Here is a 27,560-nt window from a genome sequence, read left to right on the forward strand (position 1 = left end):
CTTACTTTTTCCTGCCTATTGGGTCTCTCTTGGTGGGCATTTCAGGGCCAACTTCTTCCACTGCCATTTGAAACATTTGATTGTTTTTCCCTTGGCCTTTTCTTGTCATTCTGCTTAACCATCTCTCATTGAAGACTTGTTACCTATAATTTTGTTAAACTTGTTTGCTGGAAAGCCTTCTTTGAATTAAGGCATTCATTTGAGTAATTCATGCTTATTTCCGTTCAAGCCAGAATCAAATTGTGTCTTTTTTTTTTGTATGTGTCTCTATTTGCTTTTAAATCCAGTAGGTTAATTCTTCCCTGAACTCGTGAAATGCAATCCCATTGTATGGCATACCACCTTCCCCAGATCATGAATTCCAAAGTGACAAGGCCACTTTCTCCTAAGTCGCCTGTCATTCCTAGCCTGTCTGTTGTTGAGAATGAAATTCCGAATAGCAGTCTCACTCTATCTTGCAGGAAATGAATTGCTGGCATCATCGCTAGCACCTTCTCGTTAGTGTGGAATTTTTAGAGTCCAGAGCGCTCAGGTAAGAAGAAACGTGGGAGCAGAAGAGCTTTAGTGTGTTGGAGACTGCAGGAACCCCGCAGTTATCGCCAGGGGGCGCTTGAGCTGGCTCGAACACTTCCCCACCCAGTTGCATCACACCAGACCCTCGGATGAACACCACAGAACCATCTGGATGAGACTGGTGTTGGTCATTTACTCCAACAAACTTAACAAAGAGCGCAGGTACTCTATTTGCTGCGCCAAAGATGAGAGGACGTCCAAATGTGTGCTGAAATATGGAGTAAAAGATAGCTATTTTTTACGTTAAAGAATCTTGAAATTCAGGCATCATTCGTTCAGAATACACATATTCCGTGAAATGTTTGAAGTCCCTTGGACAAGATAATTTGTGTGTACTTTGAATTAACAAATATCCTGCAGCCTGTGAAGTTCGAGAGAGAATTAAACCAAAACCAGCTTCAAATACGGTTGCCAGAAAACCCATTTGTTGGCTACTATGGTGATTCTGTGCCAAGCACCATTTTCCATTTACAGCCACCAGAATATAAGGAAATCTGAAAATACCTTTAATTTTTTTTTTTTTTACCAATTCGAATAGAGTAATTTGTTTCCAATCATGTGTGTCAAAATAAGCTCTTATGTTGTAGTTTTGGGGATTTTGGGGGATTTCATTGGTTAATGAGTAGAAATGTTGCCAGAAAAAAAATAAAGTTGCAAACAACTTAGGACTTTGGACTCCGTTATATTTTCCTGTGCTAGACTTGGACAGGTACTCAGTCAAGCAGTTGAGATGCAAGTCTGTAGCTGGAGTGCCTGGTTTTTAACCACGGGAGGCAGCGGCGATGATTCTGGGGATGTTCGGATAATGAATCGGTTTTCTTTGAAAGGTGCTGTGCGTTGGAAATAAAGAAGGAGCTATCGAGTCCTGTAACACCTTTCAAAGGCAGGACAAGGACAGCGAGTTATGGTTTTTATGTAAATGCATATTACAGGCAGCATGATCTCCAAAAAATCAAGTGCTGTTGGTGTGACTATGGCCAAGGGACTCTCGGGATACTGGATAAACATTTCCTTCGCTGACTTGCAGTTTCATATTTGTTCATTTTTCTGGAAGATTTTTCCAGGACACAGATAAGTACACAAACATGTTTATACACATATCGTGTTCATACTTTTCAATCATCTGTCCTTTACTTTCTCTTCTTCCACTTAACACTTTCACGGTTGGAATCCGTCTTTAAGAAATAATACAGATATTCATTAAAAAAAGGCAAAAGAAAGAGCTGCAAATCTTACCCCTCTGATAAAACAACAAAAATAATGTTAAGAATCAACTCCGTGGGGTGGGGGTTGGGAGTGGGAGGGAGCTAGCATTGGTACATCGTCTAGTTGAGGCTGAAACTACTAGTGACTTGGTATACACACTCCGTCTCCCATCACTAGCGTCTGAAAAATGTGTGATGGCGAGCTAACGGAGCAGCAGCTTAGCTTTCCCTGTGTTGGTTCAGACACTGGGAGCAGATAAAATGCATGGATCCCACAGTCCAGGAAGTGCCAGTGTCCCATTGTGACCAACGCACAAGTAGAAACCATAATCCCGTTGTCTGGTACATGGGGCAGGATGGGTGTTCTTTGGCAAAGGGAAGTACCCGGATTCCTCGGAAAATAACCTCTGGCTAAAGCTCTGGCTCAGCATTAATTTCTTCTTAAGAAGACAAAACTGATTATATTTACAATTAAGTCATGTCCCGGTGCCAGAAAAAAAAATGCAATGTCGTTAAATTTTTAGTGAAAGGCTGTTATCAATATGATGCATGGATAAGGGGAAGAAAGAATAAAATAGAAAATGTTAAAAATATTATTTTTTTTGTCTTTTTTTAAATTTCTTTGCCCCTTCATGCAGGATTAAGTTTTCAAAGCACTGATTTGCCTACTCAAAAAAGAGTTTGAGACCACACCAAAATCCACCATGGCCGCGAGATGAAGTGCAAATTTTGTTCGACAGGGTTTAAATTGATAGACGATAAACATATCCACCTGAAAGAGGAGGATAAGAAGCCTATTAAAATTAAAAATAATTGATAGCATGATTAGAGCTTGTAATGACACAGCATCCTGCAACTCACAGAGTGAATTCGTATCAGTTTAACACAAAGGCGGCTTTGCATTTTGGAAAAAAATATATATATATAGTTCTTAGTATCAACTTGCTCCGATGCTTAAACGAGCTACAAGACAAACTTCTGATTTATTCTCCAGGGATAAGCAATGCTGGGTGGTGATGGCAGACGTGTTGATCATTAGAGCCGAGAAAACGAGAAGAGAAGAGGCAGTCCTGTTTCTGTAAAAGTATGCATTCCTGCGTGGTAGAATATTCAGTGCTCTTAACATTAAATATCTGAATATCGCTTCTGAAGGAGCAGCTGTCATCTTAAATCTAGAGTCTAGTTTGTTTACCAGTTGTATTTTATATCCTTTAGAAAATGACGCAAAATGGCAATAAAATCATCGTAAGTATTCTACAGGGGAATATAAATGCCCTTTGGTTACAGTATTCACATCTTTATACATAATTCCAGTTGATTTTCCCTGGAATTATGTTAAATATGTAAAAAGCCTTTTTTCATAAAGGTAAAAATGCTAGATGTTTCCAAGTTGTAATTCAGCATTAGTGTCAAGATCGCTTCCGAGCGTGGGCTCCCGCTACTGTCTCATTCTTTTAACTGTCACTCCGCACACCATACGTGGTTTTGCACATAAAATAAACTCAGATGATCTTATGCCAGTATGTTAGAAAATGTAAGCAAGACCTAAAATACTTGATAGGGTACAAATATGCTCAAGCAACTTCTTTTTGACATTCCTCTCTTATCATCAACAAGTGAGTGTTTCAGTTCTCTGTGGAGAAATCCTAGATGCATTTCTGAGAAATTTTACAGAAAGAATGGTTTAGGAAAGAGAAAAAAAAAATCAATATCTGCAGCTAGTTCTCAGGTTAATATTTACATACTTGCAAAATACACCAAACATCTCCTTAATGTGTATAACTGCACATAAGGCCCTATAGTGACACTTAGTAGTGATGGTCTTATTTTGCCCCTTTTCTTAAATGGATTATCCCGACTATTCTAGAAATCAGTGTTAGGCAGCCTTGTTAAGTGGGGCTGAGACAAGAATCCCGATTTCTAAGAATGCTCATCTGAATCAACAACTGGACTCTGGACGTGGGATTGACACAAACACTTGTAATAAGGAACTAAAAATTTCCAAAATGCTTCATGAATGAAGATGAGCAAATATAATGAGAAGAAAGAAAAAATAGGACTTAAAAACCAACATGTTTTTACTCAAGGTAAAATGTCCAATCTTTACTTACTATATATTAAAGATTTAATTATTTGACTCTCAAATATTCATGTTTGTCATTTTTAACCACATATTTTGGTTCAAGTCTCAAGTTTTACTTATGAAACTAGGTCCTCATCCTTAATATGCCTAACACTGATAATGCAACGAAACTTTCCTGTCTGATATATCGTACATATATCTGTTGATTCTGATACTCATGATAGTTCATAGAAAAAGAAATCATAATTTTATTTTGAGGCAAAAAATAAAACCAAGGTCCACGTACATGAGAGAACTTAAGTTATGTAGAATGTGTGTTTTTTGAAAAGCTATGTATAGATTTTAAAACTTTTTCATGTCAAAATGATTTCACTTAATTCATTTTTTCAGACCTTTCTAGAGACTCCTCAAAGAATAAGAGGAAAATTCCCTTCAATAGTTTCCATACATTCCATTATTTGCAGATTCAAAGAGTATCCAAAAATCCAAAATGTGCTTGGTAAATGAGACCGAAATTATTTCAGGAATATCTAATATCTATTGTGCACAACAATTTAAATAGAGAATGCTAAATATGGCAGGAATAACTCATGACTTGTTGCTTCGACATATGAGCACAGATGTTAGATTTATAAGATTTAGTACTTAACAACAGCAGTTATTTCAGTAAAGATCTGAAGTCTTAAAAACACTCTGAATATCACATCTCAAACTAGCACAGAAAAAAGGACTCAAGGTCGTTCTTCTCAATTCTTTTAGGAAAGTAAGCACAGACATAATTAAGGCTATTTCATCAATAAAAGCTTAGCCCCATGATTTAAACTGGTTTTTTTTTTCAAACCCAAAACCTACTTGTTTTTGTAAACACTGCGTCTGAGGTTGTTGCACTGTGTGGAAGTCTGTTCAACAGCGTTTTGGTTTAAACAAAGGACAGCGCCAACATTTTCCACTCTAACAAAAATAAGACAAATAAAATATTGCGTGTCGCTGAGGGAGAGTGGCAGGCAGCCCTCGTGAAAGTCAGCGTTCCGCAGCGAGTCTCACTGATCTAGTTATTACACGCAAATGAAATCCTTTGACAAATACATACGAGAATAATTCTTTCAAGTCATTTTCAGACGGATCTCCATTCCTAGACATATCAATAAATGGTTAGTAAACATGTCAGTTTAAGTCTTTTCATGGTAGGGTAGCTGGAAAATATCTTTTACGTGGTATTATATTTAGATTTTTGTTTGGTCGTGGACTTGAATGGTGCCCTGGTAATTTTTTTTTTAAGAAGCGGCATAATTTTAAGAGCTAAGGTTTAGCTGTAACAAAGTAATGACCTTAGGCAGGGCAGGTACAGTAGACAATCATTTTCATTACTGGTGAAAAGGCAAAGCAGTACGGCATTCTGCTGCTTTAAACATCAGTCGCTGATAACTTTACGTTTGAATTTGAAGATTAAAAGGAAAATGCATTCGTGTTCCCGGCACCTTCAGTGAGGGGTGCTGCAGACCTGCCACTGCTGGTACCACTTCATTTCCATGCGTGTTGCTCCATCTACTCATGAACAAAGCACACTCCACACGCCTTCTGCGTCTCCTCACGCCAGTGTCACGCATGAAGGTTTAGTGTTCTAAGTCTAGGGAGAGAAACTCATTTGCTCTCATTTTCTGTAAATTAATTACTTTTGCATAGTATCTTCAAAGCACCCTAAAAGTCGGTGAAATGAGAAACATAAGATGGATTTATTTTGTTTCCCAAATTTTCGGCTAAAGGATGCCCGGTGAAATAATCTTCCCAGTAAAAAATGCAATATATCATCGACAATATACATCAACAAATGTGCTCTACAGCACCAAATTTTGCATGAATTTATCTTCTACATGATTTTACATATCTCCCCCTCTCTTGTGCAACATACTCTAACTTTACGAATCAGCCGAGAGAGAGTATGAATATAGGAATTTTCAAACACATGAAATAATCTTTTCTGGAAGAAATTAGAACAGATGAATTCTAGCTGGAACACTCTGGAATATTTGTGAGGTGTGGATCAGCAATACCTCCGTTCAAGAAAACGTGCTCCTGGCCGCCCACTCCCCACGCCATTGATTCAGTTTCCTGCAATCTTGCAGCATGCAGTCAACAGACTTGGCCCCACACCGGGGGCAAAACCAACCAGAGTCCAGCCTTGATGCTCGCTTTCTTTGTGCTCAGTGGTCTCTACCTGCAAGGGCAAACACTGAGCTGAGTGAAATCCCATTTTCCGAATTTGTGTCACTGGTTTTCACTTTGTCCTTTCTTCTCTCGCGGCTTTCTAGCAGCGGAACACTTCACAACCACTAATTGGTTAATCCATTATTAGGCAAATATTAACATTCTAATTTTGCAGACAAGGAATCAGGCTTCCTGCTGTGTGTCCCCTGGCCCTGGGTAAGAAGTTCTTCAGATGGGAGATTCAAAGTAGGTGAGGCCCCTCTCCTGAGACCCAGCCGCTCGCCTAGAGCCGTACCGAGCCTCTGCTTGATCGCCGAGTTCCTGACTCCCAGTTCTCCACCCAGACCACCAGAAGACACTGCCTCTAATGACAAAATTCGTTTTCCCATTCCACCCCAACTAATGCTCCAAGGACTTTCTTAATTGCGACTGATACCCAGGGATCAGGAAGCTTATTTGTGCTTTGATGAATCTGCATACTCTTGCCTGGGTTTCTAGGTTTTGTAACACTGAAAAAACTTTTAGCAACTTTGTTCTTGCAAAATACCACAAGATCGCCTACCTACCAAGCGAAGAAATCAAATTGATGAAAATCAGAGGGAGAGACACTCGCTGCACAGTTGACCAATTGCCAGCTCTGACAAGCAGTTGTAGGAGGCAGTGACAGTATTTTGTTGAAAACAAAATATGTAGAATGTTTTCAGAGCTGGGTCACCATGGGGCACAAAACCAGATGAAATATCTTACTGACATATCCAAAGGTATTGCAGTTGGTAACACACCTTCCGTTTCAGGCTCAGGAAATCTAACCTCTTTTCTCACCAATTATTTCTCAAAAGCATAGTGTTCTAAGTAAACAAAAACTCAAAGACAGCTAGCTCCAAACTCAAAATGCTAAGTCTTTTGTGGCAAAAGCAAGCAAGCACGCAAGCACGGAGCAAAGGGCACTGCATGACCTATATTCCACTATGACAGTTAAGAGAGATTTTGGAATCATACTAGGTACAAATTCAAGTTGTGTTGATTGCGGAAAGAACTTAGATAACAAGATGGCCTATTTAAAAATGATAAATACTTCAGGAACAGAATTCAGGCCACAAGTGTTAAGCCCAAATTCAAGCATCACGCATGTTTCATGTTCATTGCCATTGCAACTGGTAAACACAAACTGTCTTTCCACATCACGATTTCTGACAAAATGCTGTGTGGGATTCATAGGTCCAAGTGAATTCTAAGTGTGGGTTCTTTACACTCACACAATACGGCCCTTGATAATTAGAATCCCAAAGTGCCTAATTACTAATCATGCAGAAGGATTCAGAATCCTGAAATCCAATGCAATTCAAATAGACTTCCTTAAGTACTAAGTACTTAACAGGGAGAATTACAGGGTTGCAGCTAACTGAAGGGTGAGTAGATGACTTCCTAAAAGCCACCACCTTAAAAGTTCAAGGATTGTTTCACCCAGACAGCATCGTCTCTCTGTGTGCTTGACATGTTTCACGCATCCGGGGAGAGGTAAAGCAGACACCGCTCTCACGGCTTTCCAACCTCTGGTTTTGTAGCCTGGAGTAGCAGTGACCCTCCTCCTCTAGGCTCTAGATAAAAGGAATTAGCAATACTGCTGCATAACTAGGCAGGTGTCTGCATGTCCACTTCCTCTGGGATTGGTGCTGCTTTCCAGTTTCTCCAGGAGGGAAAGTAGGTATCAAGCAAGCATATTATCACTCGTGATGAGCGTCACAGGAAACACACACATGGGTAGAGTCAGTTGGATGTGGCTTTCACGGACTAAGAAGCAGATCAGTAAATCAACGGGTTGATGTAGACTGTGTAACAGAACTGGCAGCTTCCTGAGCATTATCTGGGACCTGAACATGGGACACAGTCTCCTTTCAGTGCCGTGTGCACTCCTGACGTTATTGTCACATAAGGCAAGGGCCTTGGAAACAGCCAGGTGGGTTTATGAATGCCTATTGATTCAACACTCAATTCCTCTGGAAATGAATTTGCTGTATTTCCAGCATAACACTAATATGAGTACCCAGGAAGTGATTTAAAACTCGAATGCCTTTGGGGCCCGGCGCGGTGGCGCAGTGGTTAAGGTCCTCGCCTTGTATGCCCCGGGATCCCATATGGGTGCTGGTTCTAATCCCGGCAGCCTCGCTTCCCTTCCAGCCCCCTGCCTGGGACCTGGGAAAGCAGTCGAGGGCGGCCCAAAGCTTTGGGACCCTGCACCCACATGGGAGACCTGGAAGAGGCTCCTGGCTCCGGATTAGCATAGCATTGGCCGTTGCGCTCACTTGGGGAGTGAATCATCGGACGGAAGATCTTCCTCTCTGTCTCTCCTCTCTGTATATCTGCCTTTCCAATAAAAAATAATAAAAATAAATCTTAAAAAAAAAGTCAAGTGCCTTTAATTGTGCATGATCTAGAATGGTTGGTAATCTTCAGTGCACCCTTTTTTTTTCCAAGAGCTAAAAGTACTTTGCAGCTGTTATCTCATTAATCTGCCCCAAATCCCTATGAGCCAGGTAGTACAAGTATTCATAACCCAGTTTTACAAATAAGGAAAGAGGCAGAGAAATGACTAAGCCAAGGTTATGGAGTAAATGGGGTGAGGGAATAGAAGTCCCTGGGGATGATTCTGCTCTTGGGACCACAGCACCTTCCTCTTGGGTTTTCATTAGGTCTGGGAGCTACCCCTGGTATCTAGGGTCCTCAGCTTGTGCCATTCCAGTGTTAAGCACGTGCCCCCAGAAACCTAAAAGCAAAGCATAAAGGAAAGTTCTGACAGTTGGCTTCTGCGAACGGATTCCTCCTAAAAGGAATGCTTGTTACGTCTGCCAGGTATTTTTCACAGAGACGCCAATAGAATAGCCCTGACTCAAGCTTTCAAGGAATGACCTTGGGTACAGCCATCACACATCCACCTGCTCCTTTGCTGTAATCTACACCACTCCCTGTTACGTTACTCTCTGGTTTCTTTCCTGCATCCTACCCCAAGCTTTCCTGAGAAGACAGAGGACTCCTTACATAACTAAACGATGCTGTGGGCTCACGTTGGACAAAGCAGAAGCTTTCTATCTGTGATTCTTGGCTCTAAGCAACGTAAAATATCTCCAAGTTTGTATAGAAGGGGCTTGTATCATTTTATAATAGAAACTGTGGCAAAGTTTATAGGGAGTTTGAAGGGAGCAGGGGTATTCTTCAAATTTTAAACATTTAACACTGTGTTGCATGAAAACAAGAGAACCAAATATATTTTACTTTCTCCACCATGTAAAAACTCCCCTTCAGATAGCATTATGTGGCAACCTAGCCACTAACAGGACAGATCCTGGAAGGACCATGTATCTTCGGTTTGCGCACACTGAGAATTGATGCAACATGTTAATGACCTCTATTTCAACAGTGTTCCTTCTAGAATTTACTGATGGAACTTTTTATTTAGTGGAAAATTAAGCCTGTGGCTATTAAATATGCTGAAAATATGTTATTGCAAAAGTTGAGGAAGGAAGGAAAGAGAAAGAGAAAGGAAATAGTATGAGATTCTTATGCTCTATATGAACTGCATGAAATCTGTTCTCTTTATATTAATTTAAAAAGGTAACTTATTTTAAAATTTTAAAACCAGCCCATCTAAATACTGGCATTTTTAGAAAAAAAAAACAAAAAAAATACAGTTTTGCAAATGATGCTTTCAAATGCTCTTTATAAAATGTGATGAGGTCACATTTTGCTTGATGATTTGTCATGGACGAGAAAAACGAAATGCCAGCAACTCATTGGTTTTGTGTAATGTATTAATCAAAGGCGGGAAAGAGGTCCCAAGGCATGGAACTTACGAACTCAGAACTCTACAACATCAACCTCCTGATTTTACAGATTTAGCGGGATAAATAATTGCCTGCAGTTATCTCACTCAATTTGTTACTTGCCTCTCCCTGACATAGTTACATGCAAAAGTGTATTTTCCCTATGTGATTTCTTGTGTAGGTAAAAACGCAAATACATTTTCAAGCACCCCATCACGATAGAAATACTAGTTACACTGCCTATAAAGTGATATCGAACCCTTTGAAATCATGTATAAGCACACAACTAAAACGCAAAGACATACGAACTTACACAACAAAATATACATAGCATTTGCATCAAACTATTTGCATAGATACGTACCTCAACAATGGCACCACCAGGCAGCCTGAGAAAGTGGCGATACAGCTCCTGGAATCCACCGGGATACACAGTGTGTATGGACACATGAGAAGTGACATCTTCTGGACCAAGTGCAGTCACACAAGTCTCTTGCTGGTGTCGGAGGTCACAGCTGGCAACACTGGACTGGAGGCCAGGGCTGTTCCAGATGTAATCACACACTGCCACCTAGTGAGACACACAGCCCGCCCCCACCCAAGCCCCCAGCCCCAGAAAAGAACAGAAAAGAAAATTAATTAACCTCTGGCGAGAGTATAACCGATTTTCAATGATTTTACGATAAATCTGAAAGTCTGCCATCTGCAGTGTTTGCACTCCATTCCACGCACATTTTTTTTATGGCGTATCTCTAAACAGTGAAGACAGACAAATCCCCGGTGTGTGCTCCATAAGGTTGATTCTACACAGACGAAGCTTGATAGGCTCCCATATTAACCCAAAGTAAGAGCAAGACAGCTGTGACAACGGCAATATTGATTTAAAAAAAAAAAGTACCAGCAAATGGTTTTATGAATGGGTGTTTGCATTTGTCTATCCGAAAGAAAGCTTTGTTGTGTCCCCCTTGCTTATATTATGTGACATGCAAAGTCCCTGACATCTCCAAGACAATACACAGAATCTATCCAGGATAGGTTTAACCGAGTGCAGGATTTTCTGCACCCTGGATATATTTATCTATTGTTTTCCTTTCCTGCAATTCTGACTTTGGACTCACTGGGCATTCTGTTCCAGAAGGGTTTCTCAGGTAGCAATTTCATTGTCTAACACAACGCATCCTTTGGGGTTTTCATTAATGCTAATTGAATTGTGAATGAATCAAAAAGACACGACTGCTGCTTCAAAATAGTGCAAGAAAGATCGCAAGGTGCCACTGTCAAATTTCTTCAAGCCAACAAACTCCCTAGTCTCTAGATAGCTGATCCTACAGCTGCAGACTTTTACGGCTTCCGAAACTTGCAATTTTCATATTGCCAGATGCCAGCAGTTTCAAACACTGGCAGTGGAAAGTTTTCAATGGACTTCTCTTCTCTCTGGTCCCTGCTGAGGCAGAAACGCTCTGCTTTGTCAAGCATTCTTTCGCCATTGCAAAAAGTGCATTGGAAATACGCTTCCCAAAGCTAATTCCCCAGCATGATTTAAACATACTTTAAATCTTCCAAAATATGAAAAGATTTAATAATAAGACAGAAAATTCTGGTCAATTACTGTTTAATTCTAGTCTATAATTGACAATAAATTCCCAAGATTCTGGATAGTCATTTTTTTTTTCTTTGAAAGTAAAAAGGTATAATTAAAATCTGGGTACAAAAAGAAGTTTCAAATGGCTTTCAAGAGCTTAAAGGACAGAAAAGACCAAATTCTAACAAGATTGAAAGCAGAGTTTTAATATGGATGCATTCTATGCCAAGTTTTTGCCACAATATAAACCTGTTTCTGAAACTAGCAATCCAGCAGGATTTTGCAGAGAGAAACAGACGTCATTTAACTTAACATTAGCTTGACTGTGACAAGTGGTTATTAAGAAATTTATCTAGGAGATGAGATTTAAACTGGATCTTGAAAAAGCCAATATATGGGGCCCAGCTCGGCAGGCTTCGCTTGTGCCAGGATCCCAGGTGGGTGTTGGTTGGTGTCTTGGCTGTTCCACTTCCCATCCAGCTCCCTGCTTGTGGCCTGGGAAAGCAGTTGAGGATGCCCCAAAGCCTTGGGACCCTGCGTCCACGTGGGAGACCCACAGGAAGCTGCTGACTTCTGATAAGCTTAGCTCTGGACATTGCAGCCACTTGGGGCAGTAATCCAGCAGTTGGAGGATCTTTCTCTCTGTATCTCCTTCTCTCTGTGTATCTGCCTTTTCAAATAAAAAATAACGATGAATAAACATTTTTTAAAGAGCCAATATATGGAATAAACTAATTATATAATAATGGATGAATAAATTGAGGGAGTGTGAATGTACTTCAAAAGATAATGAGATACCATTTGGTCTTAAAAAGGATGAAATTCTTTCATTTATAGAATCCTGGGTGAAATAAATCCAACACAGAAAGATAGCTATAATATGGTTGTGCTTATATGTACCATCTAACTCTACCGATTTTTAAATTGAAGTCCAAAGTGAAAGAGTGGCTACCTGAGGCTGGGGAGGTTAAGGGAACACATAGGACTTGATCAATGGCTACAAAATCATAGTTAGATGGAACAAGTAAGCTCTAACGTCCTGCGGCACTAGATAAGTTAACCAGAATACACTTTATATTTCAAAATAACTAGAATAGAAGGTTTTGAATGCTTCTACCAACAAGGAGTGAGAAATGAGTAAGGTGAAGATATGTTAAAAACCAAAGAAAGGGGTTTTAAAAACCTTAGAAAGGTTTATTATTTAAAAACCAAAGAAAGAGGAAGAGATGAAGTAGGAGAGAGATGTTGCATCTACTTCTTCACTCCCCCAAATGGCTACATTGGCTGGAGCTGGGACAGACTGAAGCCAGAAGCCTGCAGCTCCATCTTGGTGTCCCTTGTTTGTGTCAAGGTCACACTACTCCTGACAGCTTCAGCTACTTTTCGAGCACATGGGGAGGATGCTGGATTGCAAGCTGAGCAGCTGAACGTTGAGCTGGTGTTTTCGAGGGATATCAAGCACTACAGATACTGACAGGTGCTGGCTTGGCCGCTTAGGCCACAATGCCAACCCCTAAATCTTCTGATTTGATAATTACAATATGCATCTAAACACCACAACTTAGCATGCAAATAAAATGAGTATGTGCCAATGAGAACTAAATTTGCAGGAACACGTAGTGATATTTCAATGGGTAAAAATATGACACAATTTCTCCTGGCAGAACAGCGGCGCTAGCCAAGGTTCTGAGATTACACTACCCAGTGAATGGAAGTCAGTGGATGTGCCAGCAGGCCAGACGGTGCGAAGGCTGTGAGCACGAGGTTGGGAGGACGACATGTCACTGCTGATGCTGTGCTAAGCGATAAACAGGGCAAGCTGCTGGAGGTTTCAATGAGCAAGAGAGGTTTGATTTGCCTTCTGTTTTAAAGACATAGTGCTGAAAGCAAGATGACAGATAGGCCACGATGACATCAACACCTCAAAAGGGGATGTTCTGATTCTGCGTGTGACAGAGACAACTGGGCTTCCAGCTGGAATCCATGAATTCCTTTTTTCTTAGGTAGAGTCGGAACTGGGCTGCTAGCTAGACAGGAGACGTGTGTGCAAGGGATGCCTCAGAGGTGTCAACAGCATGGGTCACTCACTGCCACAGGAAGAGGTCAGTGCAGATTTGGGGAAGGACAACAAGCAATCAACATTGGACACATCTAAAGGAGAAATTCAATCAACTGTAGAAAAATTCCATGGCAGCTATTTTAACACACCTCAAGTCATGTGATTGGGTGAGCCCTCTGAGGACCTTAAGCAATGCCATAGCTCTCAGGTCCTGGCAGGACACCATGAGGCTGAGCAGCCGCCCAGCCCAGCAGGGACCATGAGGCTGAGCAGCCGCCCAGCCCCCTGAAGAAGCCGGTGCCTGGGAGCTTCCTCGGGGCTGGCCGTGCTGGGCACAGCTGCTGGCCGGCGGTCATCGAGGCATCTCCCCTCCTTGAGGCTTAGTGCTTCCCTGCCTCAAGATACAAAGGGCTGAACTTGAGATGAAGCCGATCTCCAGGAGCAAGATGAGCGCAAGCACGTCCTATTCTGGAGAAGCTTGGACTTCCTCCCAGCTATCCTTGAGTAATGCATCATCCAGGAAGAAACACAGTGTGTGCAGTTGCACCAGGGATTCATTCTGCATTATTAAACAGGCATGACAGTTCACACACACACACACACACACACACACAGATTTATACATAGAGGAGGGAACTTCAACTACTGTGGGAACACATATTAAGAAAAACAAAAATGGTGTATGAATCTCAATATTTTTCTGCACCAAAATATATTATCTTCTTTTTAAAGATTTATTTATTTTTATTGGAAAGTCAGATATACAGAGAGGAGGAGAGACAGAGAGGAAGTTCTTCTGTCCAATGGTTCACTCCCCAAGTGAGCTCAATGGCCAAAGCTGTGCCAATCTGAACCCAGGAGCCAGGAACTTCTTCCAGGTCTCCCACGTGGGTGCAGGGTCCCAAGGCTTTGGGCCGTCCTCAACTGCTTTCCCAGGCCACGAGCAGGGAGCTGGCTGGGAAACAAGGCTGCTAGGATAAGAATCAGTGCCCATATGGGATCCCGCTCCACTCAAGGCCACTGCGCCAGGTTCGAAATATATTATCTTTTAATGCCACGTACCCATGAACTTTTTGAAGTACTGTGCCAAAAGGCCAGGATGTGATGAGGTATCCTGGCTTTAGGTACACATTGCTATGAGCAATATCTTTCAAATAGCTTTGTCAGTACTTTCTGCTCAGCTCCCTGTCTTCTTCATGGTCTTAAATAGCTCACGTGGAAGGGGTAGGGGATAGAGTGTTAGTCTCCTGAGACCTCCAAAGTCATCAGGCAACTGACCATGAAGTGCAGGTTTGTAGCAACCTAAGGCCCACAGTTGGGAAATACCATGGCAAACCCAAGCACCAGATGCAGTGAGTTACACGGGAGATCTTTACTTCGGTGTGAGAGGTGGCCACAAGGAAGGGATTTACTCCAGAGGGAGAGGTGGCTGCAGGAAAGTGAGAGACAGCAGAGGAAGATGGCCGTGGGAAGGGAGAGAACGCAGCAAGCAGAGAGAGAGGTTTGCCTGCCATTTTAACAGGAGGGGGCTCTGAGGGAGGCCAATGGGAGAGCAGAGGGCTGAGGGCCAAGAACCACGAATAGGGAGCGCTGAGGACCTAGAGAACCAAGTGCTGAGTGCAGAGAGAGCAGGAAGCGCCAGAGCCGAGTGAGCTGAGAGCAGGAAGAACTGAGAGGCGAGGGCTGGGAGGGCACAGGCCACAGAGGGAGACCCTGGAGAGAGAGAGAGAGAGAGAAAAAACAAAACAGAGAAAGTGCTCTTTTCTAACATAGTGATGGGTACTTGGAGTACAGGGTCGCGAGGTTGGTAGTCACAGCAGTAGGCAGAGGCCAGGGATGCAGGGCAGCCAGGGATTGGTGAATAAGGCTGTTGGAGAACAAACTTGGGAGTGGAATTACAGAGCCCGAAATGGAAACACAAGGGGTCTGAAAGCCTAAGGGAAACCATAAGGGAGACTTATGGGAGCTAAAGCCGCAAGGAAATGACTAATTAAAGTGGTGATGGGTGTAAAATGCTGAGGGTCTCACCAATCTCCAGGGCTGAATTTTGAGTCACTCCCCACAGTCATGCTCTTCAAAAGAAAGATACAATGCATAGAAAGAGACAGAAAGAGAACCCACTCAAACGTGGAGAGAGAAGCTTTCTATCTGTTCATTCATTCTCCTATCAATCACAAGGCCGGGCCTGCTCTAGGTAAAAGGCAGGGAGTCAGGAACTTTCTGCCAATCTCTCCGATGGATTTCACACGTCCGAGTACTTGGGCCAACACCAGTGCCTTCCCTGGTGAGTCAGCAGTGCAGGAAGCTGGTTGGAAGCACAGCAGCCAGAACTGGAACTCATACTCCAACATGGTATAGGAACATTCCAATAGTGCCTTGACGTACCGTGCCACAGCGCCAGGCCCATCCCTGCACACTTCTGGTGTCACATGTTGCACAATACACACAGTCCCGCATTGCCACTGCACACGAGTGTGATATTGAAGGATGGGAGCATGTCTGAATGCAATTCTAGACAGAGCTCCCCCTCCAGTGAAGTACTCATTTGGAAGACTCAGTGGCAAAGCATTTTATCCTCAATCTTCATGAGGCAGCAATTTGTATAATAGAGGCAATTCCCAGTTATTGTTGGCAATCAGTCCAGCTAATGCCATAGGACATGCCCTCAAGTCTTTTTTTTTTAATTTTAGGATTTATGTTTATTGGAAAGGCAGAGAGAAGGAGATAGAGAGAGGAAGATCCATCCGTTGATTCACTCCCCCAAGCAGCCACAATGGCAGGAGCAGAGCCGATCTGAAGGCAGGAGCCCAAAGCTTCTTCCGGTTCTCCAAGCAGGTGCAGGGTTTCAAGGCTTTGGGCCATCCTTGACTGCTTTCCCAGGCCACAAGCAGGGAGCTGGATGGGAAGCAAGGTCTCCAGGATTAGAATCGGCACCCATATGGGATCTTGACACATGCAAGGTGAAGACTTTAGCCGCTAGGCTACCATGCCAGGCCCTCTCAAGTCTTTTTGAACTGAAAATTAATTAGGAAAGATGTTGGAATAGATTTTCTTCCCAGTATTCTTTAGACCATAACACTAATACAACAGGAGACATTTTCAGAATGTCTGAATTTTAGCAACTCTTAAAATAATAAGATATTCAAAATGTCTATGAACCACAAGACATGTGGAACAAGTTAAAACCCTGTGCACTGTGTTACAAATATACACCTACTCTATTTCTGAGCAGTTCTTCTTGTCCCTTCTAGGGAGGAGGAAGAAAAACCTCAATAGAAAAGAAGATGAGCAACCTGAAAAATCTCACCAGAAATGGTTTACACGGAAAAGAAGGCATCAGGTACTGTGAAAGATCTCAGCGTTCGCGAGAACACCCTGCCTTCCGGGCAATCGTTTCAGAGTCCGACTTCCAGCCAACAGCCTCAAGCAATTGGGGATGCTCAGCTTGGAAAATTTACAATCCTCTCCGGGGTTAAGAAAGTAGGACAAGGAAAAAAAAAATGGATGTTTCATAACAGGGACAGGAGCGGAAGAGAAGTTGGTGAGAGTGGCAACCGCGACGTGGGAAGCAATGCTGCAATCCTCGTTTTGGTCTTTGGTCACGTGGCGCAGCACCTACCCACCTGCCTTGAACTCGATTTCCTGTAAGTTGTTCACTTCCCACGGAAACCTTTGTCCTTATCACCGCCTGGTGAGGAACAAGCTGCTTGGAAAACTAACAGGTGGGGTAGAATGGTCACGTGTGATGCTTCCCATCCAACTGTCTGTGCAGCCATGTGGGCAACCCACACAGAGGGATGGAAAGACATGCTAGGCCAGAGGAGGTGAGGGATAAAAGAAGGAACATTGCTCTAAACCTTGTTTCCCATTTTCAGGTGAGTCACGGGCAAACTATTTAGCACATCCAATAATCTCCCCGGAACACTGGCTCGGTCCGTGTTTCTGCGGAAGGTTTGGTTGGAGGATAGCTGCTGTGCCCTACATAATCTCAAGTTAGCACAAATCTCCTGCTGTCATCTCAAATCTCCTTCCTGAAACCAATCAAATGTGTGTCTTCATTTCCAGGCGAACCCAGCGTGAATTAATAAATCTAGTGAGACAGGTGAGTTGAAAGAATACACATCTAGGCCACATCCGAGGAGCTCAACCTGGCCTCGGTCTGGAGGCACAAAACTTAGAAGAATTCATCAAATGCCGGGACACTAAGTAATCCTTAAATGAAATTCAGCATTCAGCAGAAAAACAAGTTGACGATGGTAATTCAATGGTAGACAAAACAGGCCGGAACAGGTTCAAATGCTGCATATTTCACAACGGAGCTTAATTAAAACAGGCCTATGAGGCTGTTAATTGCATTATAATAGTTCAGCATGAAATTAAGTCTAATGTGAATGTCCTTATAGTTGAGTTGTTTATGTTGTTATAATTACACAGTGGCATCGAGATTGGCTGCATAGATACATATTTTAACAACTCTCCGGTGATTTCCTTTTCTTGTCTCGCTTGAATTCGCACCCCATTTCCAGGTGTGGGAAGTCAGCAGGACAGGACGAGGGTCCAAAACTTAGGTTTGACTGGATCGTCCGGTTGCTATCCTGTGTATCTGGAATTTAGAGCTCCAAATAAACTGTGTGCTCCTGGAGGTGATTTGATCCACGTTTTCCCAGAAGAGAAGCTCTTGTTCAGAAGCCCAGGCTAGGCAAAATGGACAACTTCACCCTGCGTGCTCCATTTTGTCTTGGAAAATGAAGCCTATCTCTCTTAGTCTGATTACATAGCCACAACAGCATCCCTGGGATTCAGGAATCTGTAAAGAACAGACATTCATTTGTCTTATTGAGGCTGGGAAGCCAGAGAGCATGGCTGTGGTGTGTGGCCAGGGTCCTTGGTGCTGGCATGCCACCGCAGAAGGTGAGAGGGCAAGAGTCAGGGAGGGCCAAATTCAAGTTTACATCAAATCCAATGTCGCAATAATGAACTCATTCCCGTAATAGCAACATTAATGAGGACAGAACCCTCACGCCCTAACCACCCCTTAATTGACGCTACCTCCCAACGTGGCTTCATTGGGGGTTCAGTTTTCAGTGCACAGACTTCAAGGAATGCATTCAAACTTCCTGGAATGGAGGTGGGCAGGTGAAGGGAAATTCCTGTGCCTATGCAACCATATAACGAAAACTTAAATTTGAAAAAAAACAAAAATCAAAAGACTTAATGATTGCTGAACAGCTGGCTAAAGTTGGGACACCAATTTCATGATATGGATTCCAGCATGAACAAGAAACATAAAAGCTTGAAGGTTTGTGTCCAGTGGAAAATGCCCACTCCTGTTCACAGAAAGCAAGAAGGCTTCAGAGAAGCTGGTTTTCCAAATGGTAAAACTTGTCCCAAAGTCTCCATTTTTTTGGTCAATGATTTAACTAGACTCTACCCTATCATTTTGACTTTAGTACCAAAACGTTGGCTGCCATCCAATACTTTGAAAGCGTGTCTATACTTGATGTTTTCCATTTTGATTTCGACATTGTGATTTTCACACATCCTATGCATAGAAATTTTATGCGTTGTTTCAGAAAAAGCAAATAAATGATAAAATAATACTTTCAAATGAAGTAGGTAAGTAAAAATGATTATGCCTAAATGTTTTTTTTTTTCTTTACATACCCATTGGGAATATACAAAGAGCACTTAAGTGAATTTGAACCAGTTTAAGGAAAAGTAACACAAATGATGTTGCATTGCCAGGAAGCCGTACTTCCAAACAAAATTACCTGCACTTACTTTGGACGGAAATGACACGACTTGGAGAAGGCTAATGTATATTGTACGTGTTTGCACACACATCGTGTGGTAAAATGTTTTAGGATGAACACGTCTAGTTTTGGCAACTAACAATTTTGTATCTTGCATCTGTGAGTGGAAATGCATCCTATTTCATATCACCGAAAGAAATAACTCTGGAAAATCACAAAGAAATTGATATGTAGTTACAGCATTTCTTCTATGACAAAAGATTAACTTAGGGCCTGGAGCGGTGGCCTAGCGGTTAAAGTCCTCGCCTTGAACTCCTCAGGATCAAATATGGGCGCTGGTTCTAATCCCTGCAGCCCCACTTCCCATCCAGTTCTCTGCTTATGGCCTGGGAAAGCAGTCAAGGATGGCCCAAAGCCCTGAGACCCTGTACCTACGTGGGAGACCCGGAAGAGGCTCCTGGCTTCGGACCAGCTCAGCTCCAGCCATTGAGGTAGTTTGTGGAGAGAACCTTTGGGTAGAAATCTTCCTCTCCATCTCTCCTCCTCTCTGTATATATATATATCTTCCTTTCCAATAAAAACAAATAAATCTTTTTAAAAAGATTAACTTTTTTGAAAGATGGATTTACAGAGAGAGAGAGAGAGATTCTTTCATTTGCTCATTTGCTTCCCAAATGGACAAAAAGACCCAAACTTGGCCAGTCCAAAGCCAGCAGTCATGAGCTGCCTCAAGATCTGCCACATAGGACCAAAAGCCTGGGCCATATTCTGCTGCCTTTCCAGACACATCAGCAGGTTGTCGGGTCAGAAGTGGAGCAGCTGGGATTCTATCAAGTGCCCAGATGGGATGCTGTACTGCAGGCAGAGGCTTAACATACTATGCTACAACTCTGGTCACTGGTTATGACATTTCCAAAACTCTTGAAAACAGATCTAAGTGCCAGAAAAAAACACATTCAGGAGACATGATGACAGCAGAAGAGCACAGATTTTAGCAGCATTTCCATGTTCTAGCTTGTGGATATTAGTACAAATGCAACAGTGGTAAGGCTACTTATTATAGGTGAAACATGCTAGCAGTGAGTATAAGCGTAAAATGGCATTCTTTCGTCAATTTCTCTTATGCCTGTGAGTCTCGTCTAGCAATATGAGCAAGAGGCAGAAAGTATGAAAACACTCCACAAACAAATCTGGAAGCTGCAGACGAGTGAGGGGGCAGAGATGCGTCAAGAGTTCAGCGATAAGAAATGCAAGGAACAAAGTCAGGACAACTTTGCCCTAAGCGACCACTGTTCTTTCAGATGAATCCTACAGGTGGTAAGTGCATTGTGGAAAAGCAAAGTGGTCACAGCTAGTCAGTCTCCACTACCATGCAACACTCTCCATGGAAATAGAACAGAAAAGTTGAAAGTCAGGTTCGATGAAACCTATGTCATAACTCGAGAATTCATAATCATGCTGAAATCTTCAGATTTGGCATGGTGATTCTCTTCTTCCAGTTTCCAGAAAGAAAGAAAGAAATTTAAAGATCATTGACTCGTTTGTCGTAACATTTTAGCTTACGACTTTTCAGAACTGAAGAATAAGTGGCTTGAGTTAGTTAAGATCTTCAGCTGTGTCAGCCTGTTGAGATAAGGAAATGAGTCTATAATTTTTACCTCTCTAGACATGCAATGTGCATTGTATGCACCTGCTCCAAGTTTATTTAAATCCATGAAAGCTATTCAGCTGCAAAACCATGGGTTGATGGAGCTTTGGATGTTCACGCATAGGGAGACCACTTGCTTGCTCTTTGTAAAATACTATTTGGTCAACTCCCCCCCTCTGCTTCCGTGTGTAAGCGTCCAAGCAGCCAGCACTCCCTGCCTGGGACTTACTCCGCGCAAAGGGAGCCTGCTGTCCACGCTGATGGCTGAGTCTTAGCTCTTGGCCTATGCTCTGATTTAATTTTCTCTAATGATAAGAACATATCCGTGTAAGCCAAGCAGAGATGTCAGAGGTAGTTTTTGTGTGTATACTTTTTCTTACATGCAGGATTAATCACCCCAAATTTAGTCGTATCAACTGAAATGAATCACGCTCTAAGACTTAGAAATGTAATTTTTCTACAGGGTAAGCAGATGTGTTCCAAAAGCCAAGTTAGGTAATATAAATTGGCAGAAAATCTAGCAGAGCGAATTGGCACGAGCAAGCATGAACCTCCGACGCGGAGCGTGCTGCGACAGGAGCTGGGGGATTGGGTTGCATGAGTCTTTCCTGGACTCCTACCTGGTTCACTCCCTCCCTCCCAGACTCGACATACAATCAGGATCTTTGATGAAAACCCTCACAGAAATACAGCCTCAATTCCCAGCCACAGTCAGGCCTTACTGCTTCTGCTCAGATGATGTGTGTTCTTGTCTGTCTGCCCAGGTCCCGTCCTCCGAGGGAGGAAAAGGAAGCCGGCCTGGTGTCAGAGGCTCTCAACGTAATTTAGATGGATTTAGTGGTGAGACCCATTTGCTTTTTGGTCTCATTTGCATTCGTCCTACCTGCCGCAAAAGCTACTGGATTTGACTCATCTGTGCCAACTGCAAACACCAACTGTTCTTTATGGCAGTTTTCTAATAATGCTGAGGCCGTTTCGGTAGCAGTATGCGCAACGAGGCCTCACCACACAAAAGCCGAAACTCCCTGTTTCTCAATTCAGCCAGCTTTACTCAGCAGCTGCGTCGTCATCTCAGTCCACCCACACTAGCCACGAGTCAAGCCTGCGCACGGCACAGCTCTCCCAGAACACCCTCCTGCGTGCACCTCGAACTTTGATTTCAGGAGCGAGAACAGATGCTAGAATCATAGATCTCATCAGGTTTTCCGGTAAGAATTCTTTTGATTTTATAGATAGGAAAACACGATTTCTTCAATTGGTCTGAAATAAGCGTGCCAGGGAGGCAAGAAAAGATGACCTGAATCCTTCTCCAGGGTAGCAGACATAGGAATGTTGTGATGGAAAATGGTTAGAAAGAACAATAAATATTTGCTGATTTTTTCCACAGTTAAACATGTATCAGTATGTTTCGTTTGCCTTTAGTGTAAGCTTTTCCCATTGTATTGTGGAGCAAGCACTTAAGAAGTGGACTAAGACACCTACGCCTCAAAACGTCACACCTAAACTCAGTTCTCAGCTCCAACTCCCCACTGCAGCTCTCTCCTAATGAACATCATGGGGAGAAGAGAACGCGGCACAGATTTTGGATTGGGCCCTTACCTCCCCTTGAGAGCTGTACTGAATTCCTAGATACTGGTCTCTACTTTTATAGCCCAGGGGACAGGGGAAGAGTGGGTTAATGGGTTGGAATTGTGTCTGGGTTGCTCTCTTTCAAACAAATGCATTTTTAAAAAGATTAACTGTCGGGCCTGGCACGATAGTGTAGTGCTTAAAATCCTTGTCTTGAACACACCAGGATCCCATATGGGTGCTGGTTCTAACCCCGACAGCCCCACTTCCATCCAGCTCCCTGCCTGTGGCCTGAGAATGTAGTCGAGAATGGCCCAAAGCTTTGGCACCTTGCACCTGCATGGGAGACCCGGAAGAAGCTCCTGGCTCCTGGCTCCTGACTTCGGATTGGCTCAACTCCAGCCTTTGCAGCCGCTTGGGAAGAGAACCATCGGATGGAGATCTTCCTCTCTGTTTCTCCTCCTCTATGTATATCTGCCTTTCCAAGAAAAAAAATCTTTTTTTTTTTTAAAGATTTATTTTTTATTATTTTTTCATTGGAAAGGCGGATATACAGAGAGGAGAGACAGAGAGGAAGATCTTCCGTCCGATGATTCACTCCCCAAGTGAGCGCAACGGGCCGATACTATGCCGATCCGAAGCCAGGAGCCTCTTCCGGGTCTCCCACGCGGGTGCAGGTTCCCAAAGCTTTGGGCTGTCCTCGACTGCTTTCCCGGGCCACAGGCAGGGAGCTGGAAGGGAAGCGGGGCTGCCGGGATTAGAACCGGCGCCCATATGGGATCCCGGGCGTGCAAGGCGAGGACCTTTAACCACTTGCGCCACCGCGCCGGGCCCGAAAAAAAATCTTTTTAAAAAATTAACTTATGAGAAACACATGATAAAATGTATTTACTTAGTTTCTATGAAACGTAAATGCAATAGAAGTGCAGCACAGAAGTAAATATAACTTAGCTGTTGTGAAGTTATTAAAGCTGACAACAAATGCACACAAAGAGAGGGAGAGAGAAAGATCCCCATCCACCATTCTGTTCCTCGAGTTCCCAGAATATCCAAGGTTTACTGAACCAGGAGACACTCAGAAACTGGGGACTCAACCCAGGCGACTCACGCAGCCAGCAGGAGCCTGACTTCTTGGCCCATCGCAAGTACTTGCTGGAATCTGGAATTGAAAGCAGAATTAACACTCTGGGGCCAGCATAGCACAGTGGGTTAAGACACTGCTTGTACGGTTTCCCTATCGGAGAACCAGTCTGAGCTAAATTCTGGCTACATTCCAGAAGATGACCTAGTGTAGGTGCATGACATTCCCGTGAGAGTCCTAGCGGGAGGTCCTGGTGCCCGGCTCACATCTGCACTAGCTCTGGCAGCTGTATGCACTTGGAGAGTGAACCAGTGGATGGAAGATCACTTTTTTTCCCTCTATTTCTCTCTGTATTTTCCTCTGCCTTCCAAATAACTAAATCTCCAAGAACAAAACAGAAAACAAAAATACTAACCAATTAGCAAGCCTGCCGGTGTCCTTAGGGGTGTCTTTCTCGCTGCAGTAAATCTATATGCCCAGATGACTATAATTTAAATTAGCAGATACTTTGTGCACTGTGAGAAGTAAGAAATTTTAGACATTTGCAGAGGGACAAGCATGTGAAAGCGATGACATCTGTTGGATAGCTCCCCAGGCTGGAACATGGAGGAAGGGAAAACAGAAAGGACTACACAAATGAAAATAAATGTATTATTGAAAAAAAATGAAGCTGTGGATAGATTTGCTTTGGATCCTTTAGCCAAACGTCCATCTCAAGGGATTTCCGGAATGCTTTTGAAATTCCAACAGCTACAACCTAGATTCTCGTTTTATCACCACAATTGAAAATTAGAATGCACCCCTTGTTTGAATATAGCTCTTCCATTGAACATACCATTTCCAGAGCAAAATTTAAAAAAAGAGAAAAAAGTATACAAAAACTTATCACAGCAATGACTATTTTGGGAAATAGTAAGAAGAAATATGATAAATAATATTTATTTACAACAAGTTTCTTTGCAAAGAACATCATTCATTCATCCATTCATTCATTTAACCATTCATTTGAAATTTATTTTCTGAAATCCTTCTTTGTTCCACAGGACTGTGGAAATGACAGGTTAACCAGAAACAAAGTTCTTGTTCTCCCATTGCTTTAATTCTCGAAAGAGAAGACAGCCGCATGTAATTGAATACATCACATATACTATAGCCAAAGGAGGTCAGGTGGAAGATGTGTGTGTGTTGAGCAGGGAGGGCTATCTTGTGGATATTTTATCCAGAGCAACTCTTTTATTTGGGGAAACCATCTCTGTACAGGAACCATTTGAACAGAAAGGTGAATGGAGTGTGGGTGTGAGCTATTGCCATACCCAAGGAAATAACATCATGGAGGGAAGACCAGGGCCTGGTCAGGAGGGCCATCGATGGCCCCTGGGTTTTTGACTGGGATATGTTGAATGTTTTTGGTCTCCACGAGAGCTTTGTCTCCTTTATGAAATATTCCCCCACTAGAGCACGAACTACTTTATTTTCTGTCATCTCTTATTTGACCTCCAGATAATATGGCTATTCACAAAATGTGGTTTTACATGTCTTCAGTGGCAACTTCAAGTCAGGGATCTTTATTTTCAATTGAACACACCAAGAAATTCAAAAAGCTGTTAGCACACAGCACTTTGAAATGTTTGTTAGCATAAGGAATGAGTAAGGGAATATAGCCAGAGTAAAATCTGACTTTCCTCTGGAGCCCGATACCTTGTCTTAGTGCACATCCCATGTCCCAGCTGCTTCACTTTTAACAGCTCCCTGTTTGTGGGAAAGCAGTGGAAGATTGCTCAAGTCCGTGAGCCCCTATCCATGTGGGAGACCTGGAAGAATCTCCCGGTTTCGGATCAGCACAGCCCCAGCCATTGCGGCCTTTCACATCTCTCTCTGTCTTTCTCTTGCACAATCCCCCACTCTCTCCTTGCTGTAGCTCTGCTTTTCAAATAAAACTTAACAAAATCCACCCAAACATATTTTTTCACCGCCTTGTCATCTTTTCATATTTCTGCACATCAGTCTTTTTCAGTATTTATGGAAAAATCAATGTGGAATCTAGATTCTTATCATTTGAGCAAGATCTGTGATTTTCACTATTCTCAGTAGGAAAATGAAACATTTGACTAAATTATTTCTAATGTAATTTTACAATTTGAAATGAATGCAGTTCAGTAAATTAGATAAATGAACAGTAGCTACAATGGGAATGTAGAAGAAATCCAGGATTGAGGGGTGTGTTATTGCGTAAATCAACAGCTTCCTTGTTGAATTTCTGTAGAGAGAATACCAGAATTATCTTCTTACATAGAAAAGCTTTTTTTCCTTTAATAGAAAACCTTTTTTTTCCTTGCTTTAGTCTGAAATCATGCGGAGCTAAAACAAATAAGCAAGATTCATCAATGTGTCAATCTCAAGAGTCAGAAAATCAAAACAATAAAATCCCAGTGCCATGATTAACATGCATTTCTTGAACAGTAACTGGAAGAAGAATGTTTTCAATGCTCTAACAGCTTCCATGTTAGCATGACACCCAGTGCTGTTTGCTTCTGTAACGCTAATAAAAGATTTACTTGAGAGTCATCACACAATTCTGAATGAGGAATCGTGTAAAACATTTGAAACATTTATCCTTAGAAACTCTCATTTGATGTTTTTGGATTGCAGTTAACTGCAGGTCATTGAAACATTGACAAGCGAGACCGTAGATAAGACAGGATTGCTGGACACCAATGGACCAATTGGATGTGTAGGTTGTTTACTCGGGGTACTTATGATCATGGCATGCAGTACTGAATAGTCTCATTTTCTGATCAGCTAACATGGTTAGACACAAGAAGAGTGATAAGAGAAGGCTATAACGGAAGTGCACCTGTTCTGTCTCTCCGTCTCTTACCCACACACACCCCAACATTCCATAGTTGAAGTAGTAGCGTGAAAACAGCTAAAAGCTAGAAATACTCTTTCACTACCCGTCAAGACTACGGCTTTAGTTTGTATTGGCAGCCTCATCAACAGCCAGGCAGAGGTTCGCAAAAGGTTTGGATCAAACAAATTTGTTATCTAGTTTTCAGGTTTCTTGTCAAACCCCTCAGGCTTCCTATTTTTCTTTCCGTCTACTAAAAGAAGCACAGATGTCAACTTGAAATTCAGTTCACCCACTCCCTTTGGAAGCAGAGAAGACCTAATGTTTATCTTGTTATGATTTTCACTACAACAAATGCAATTTTCAAAAACGATAAAAATGATGATTAATCACAAAAACTCTAATAATTCTAAAGGTAATAAAACTATAAACGACACAATTAAAAATTAGCAGTTAATATGTTAAAATATGTTTTCAAGTTATCTAATTCATTTCCTTAGAAGATATGAAAAACTAGTATCACTTAATCATTCAATGGCATAATCAGTTTTAAGACATATAAATTGATTACTGAAATTGATTTCAAAATTAGCAAGTTAAAACATGAAGCTATTCATTTACTTTTGTATTTTCTTCTAAGGGGTACTGTCACTAGTTCGGTTTTTCCTGAATCAACTCAAAACAATAATAGTTTTTGCTAACTTATGTTAAAAATGCAATTTAAAATTGCCAAAAATTTTGTGATCTACTATTCTAAACTCATGCAGAAGTCAGCTTGTGAGAAACAGAAAAAACTTTAGAGAAGACTAAACTAGAAACTGGGTTGAGATTTATAAACTGGGGATGAACAGCACCTGGAGTCGATTCACTCCAGCTACCTTGGCCATAATTCTCGACATGGCAGAGTAAGAGCCTTTGAATGGATTGCAGTAAATTTGATCTCTTGTTGTTTTGTTTTCTTTCAGGTACCTTTAATTCTCCTTTTTTTTTTCAGAGAGAGAAAAGAATTAGTTACTTGTTTGAAAGAGCTACACAGAGTGAAGAGACAGAGACAGTAGGGGAGAGAAAGAGAGAGAGAGATTCCTTCCTGTGATTCACTTCCCAAATGACCACATGGCAAAGATTGGGTCGGGCAA

The 27,560-nt window shown here is 42.1% G+C and overlaps 1 protein-coding gene across 1 annotated transcript in view; it reads right to left on the minus strand.

Annotated features, from left to right (window-relative positions):
- Window positions 1–484: 484 nt before the first annotated feature.
- Window positions 485–27,560, minus strand: part of LOC121158981 — a gene marked incomplete at its 5' end in the record, with an annotated part of 260,310 nt that continues 233,234 nt past the window's right edge. The window contains 3 exons of the mRNA XM_040983966.1: window positions 485–781; window positions 2,467–2,550; window positions 10,249–10,455. Coding sequence (XP_040839900.1) covers window positions 485–781; window positions 2,467–2,550; window positions 10,249–10,455 — 588 coding nt within the window. The remainder of the gene's footprint in view (window positions 782–2,466; window positions 2,551–10,248; window positions 10,456–27,560) is intronic.

The sequence above is a fragment of the Ochotona curzoniae genome, unplaced genomic scaffold, assembly GCF_017591425.1.
Source record: "Ochotona curzoniae isolate NIBS_2020 unplaced genomic scaffold, NIBS_Ocur_1.0 contig_4064, whole genome shotgun sequence".
In the NCBI taxonomy this organism is placed as follows: Eukaryota; Metazoa; Chordata; class Mammalia; order Lagomorpha; family Ochotonidae; genus Ochotona; species Ochotona curzoniae.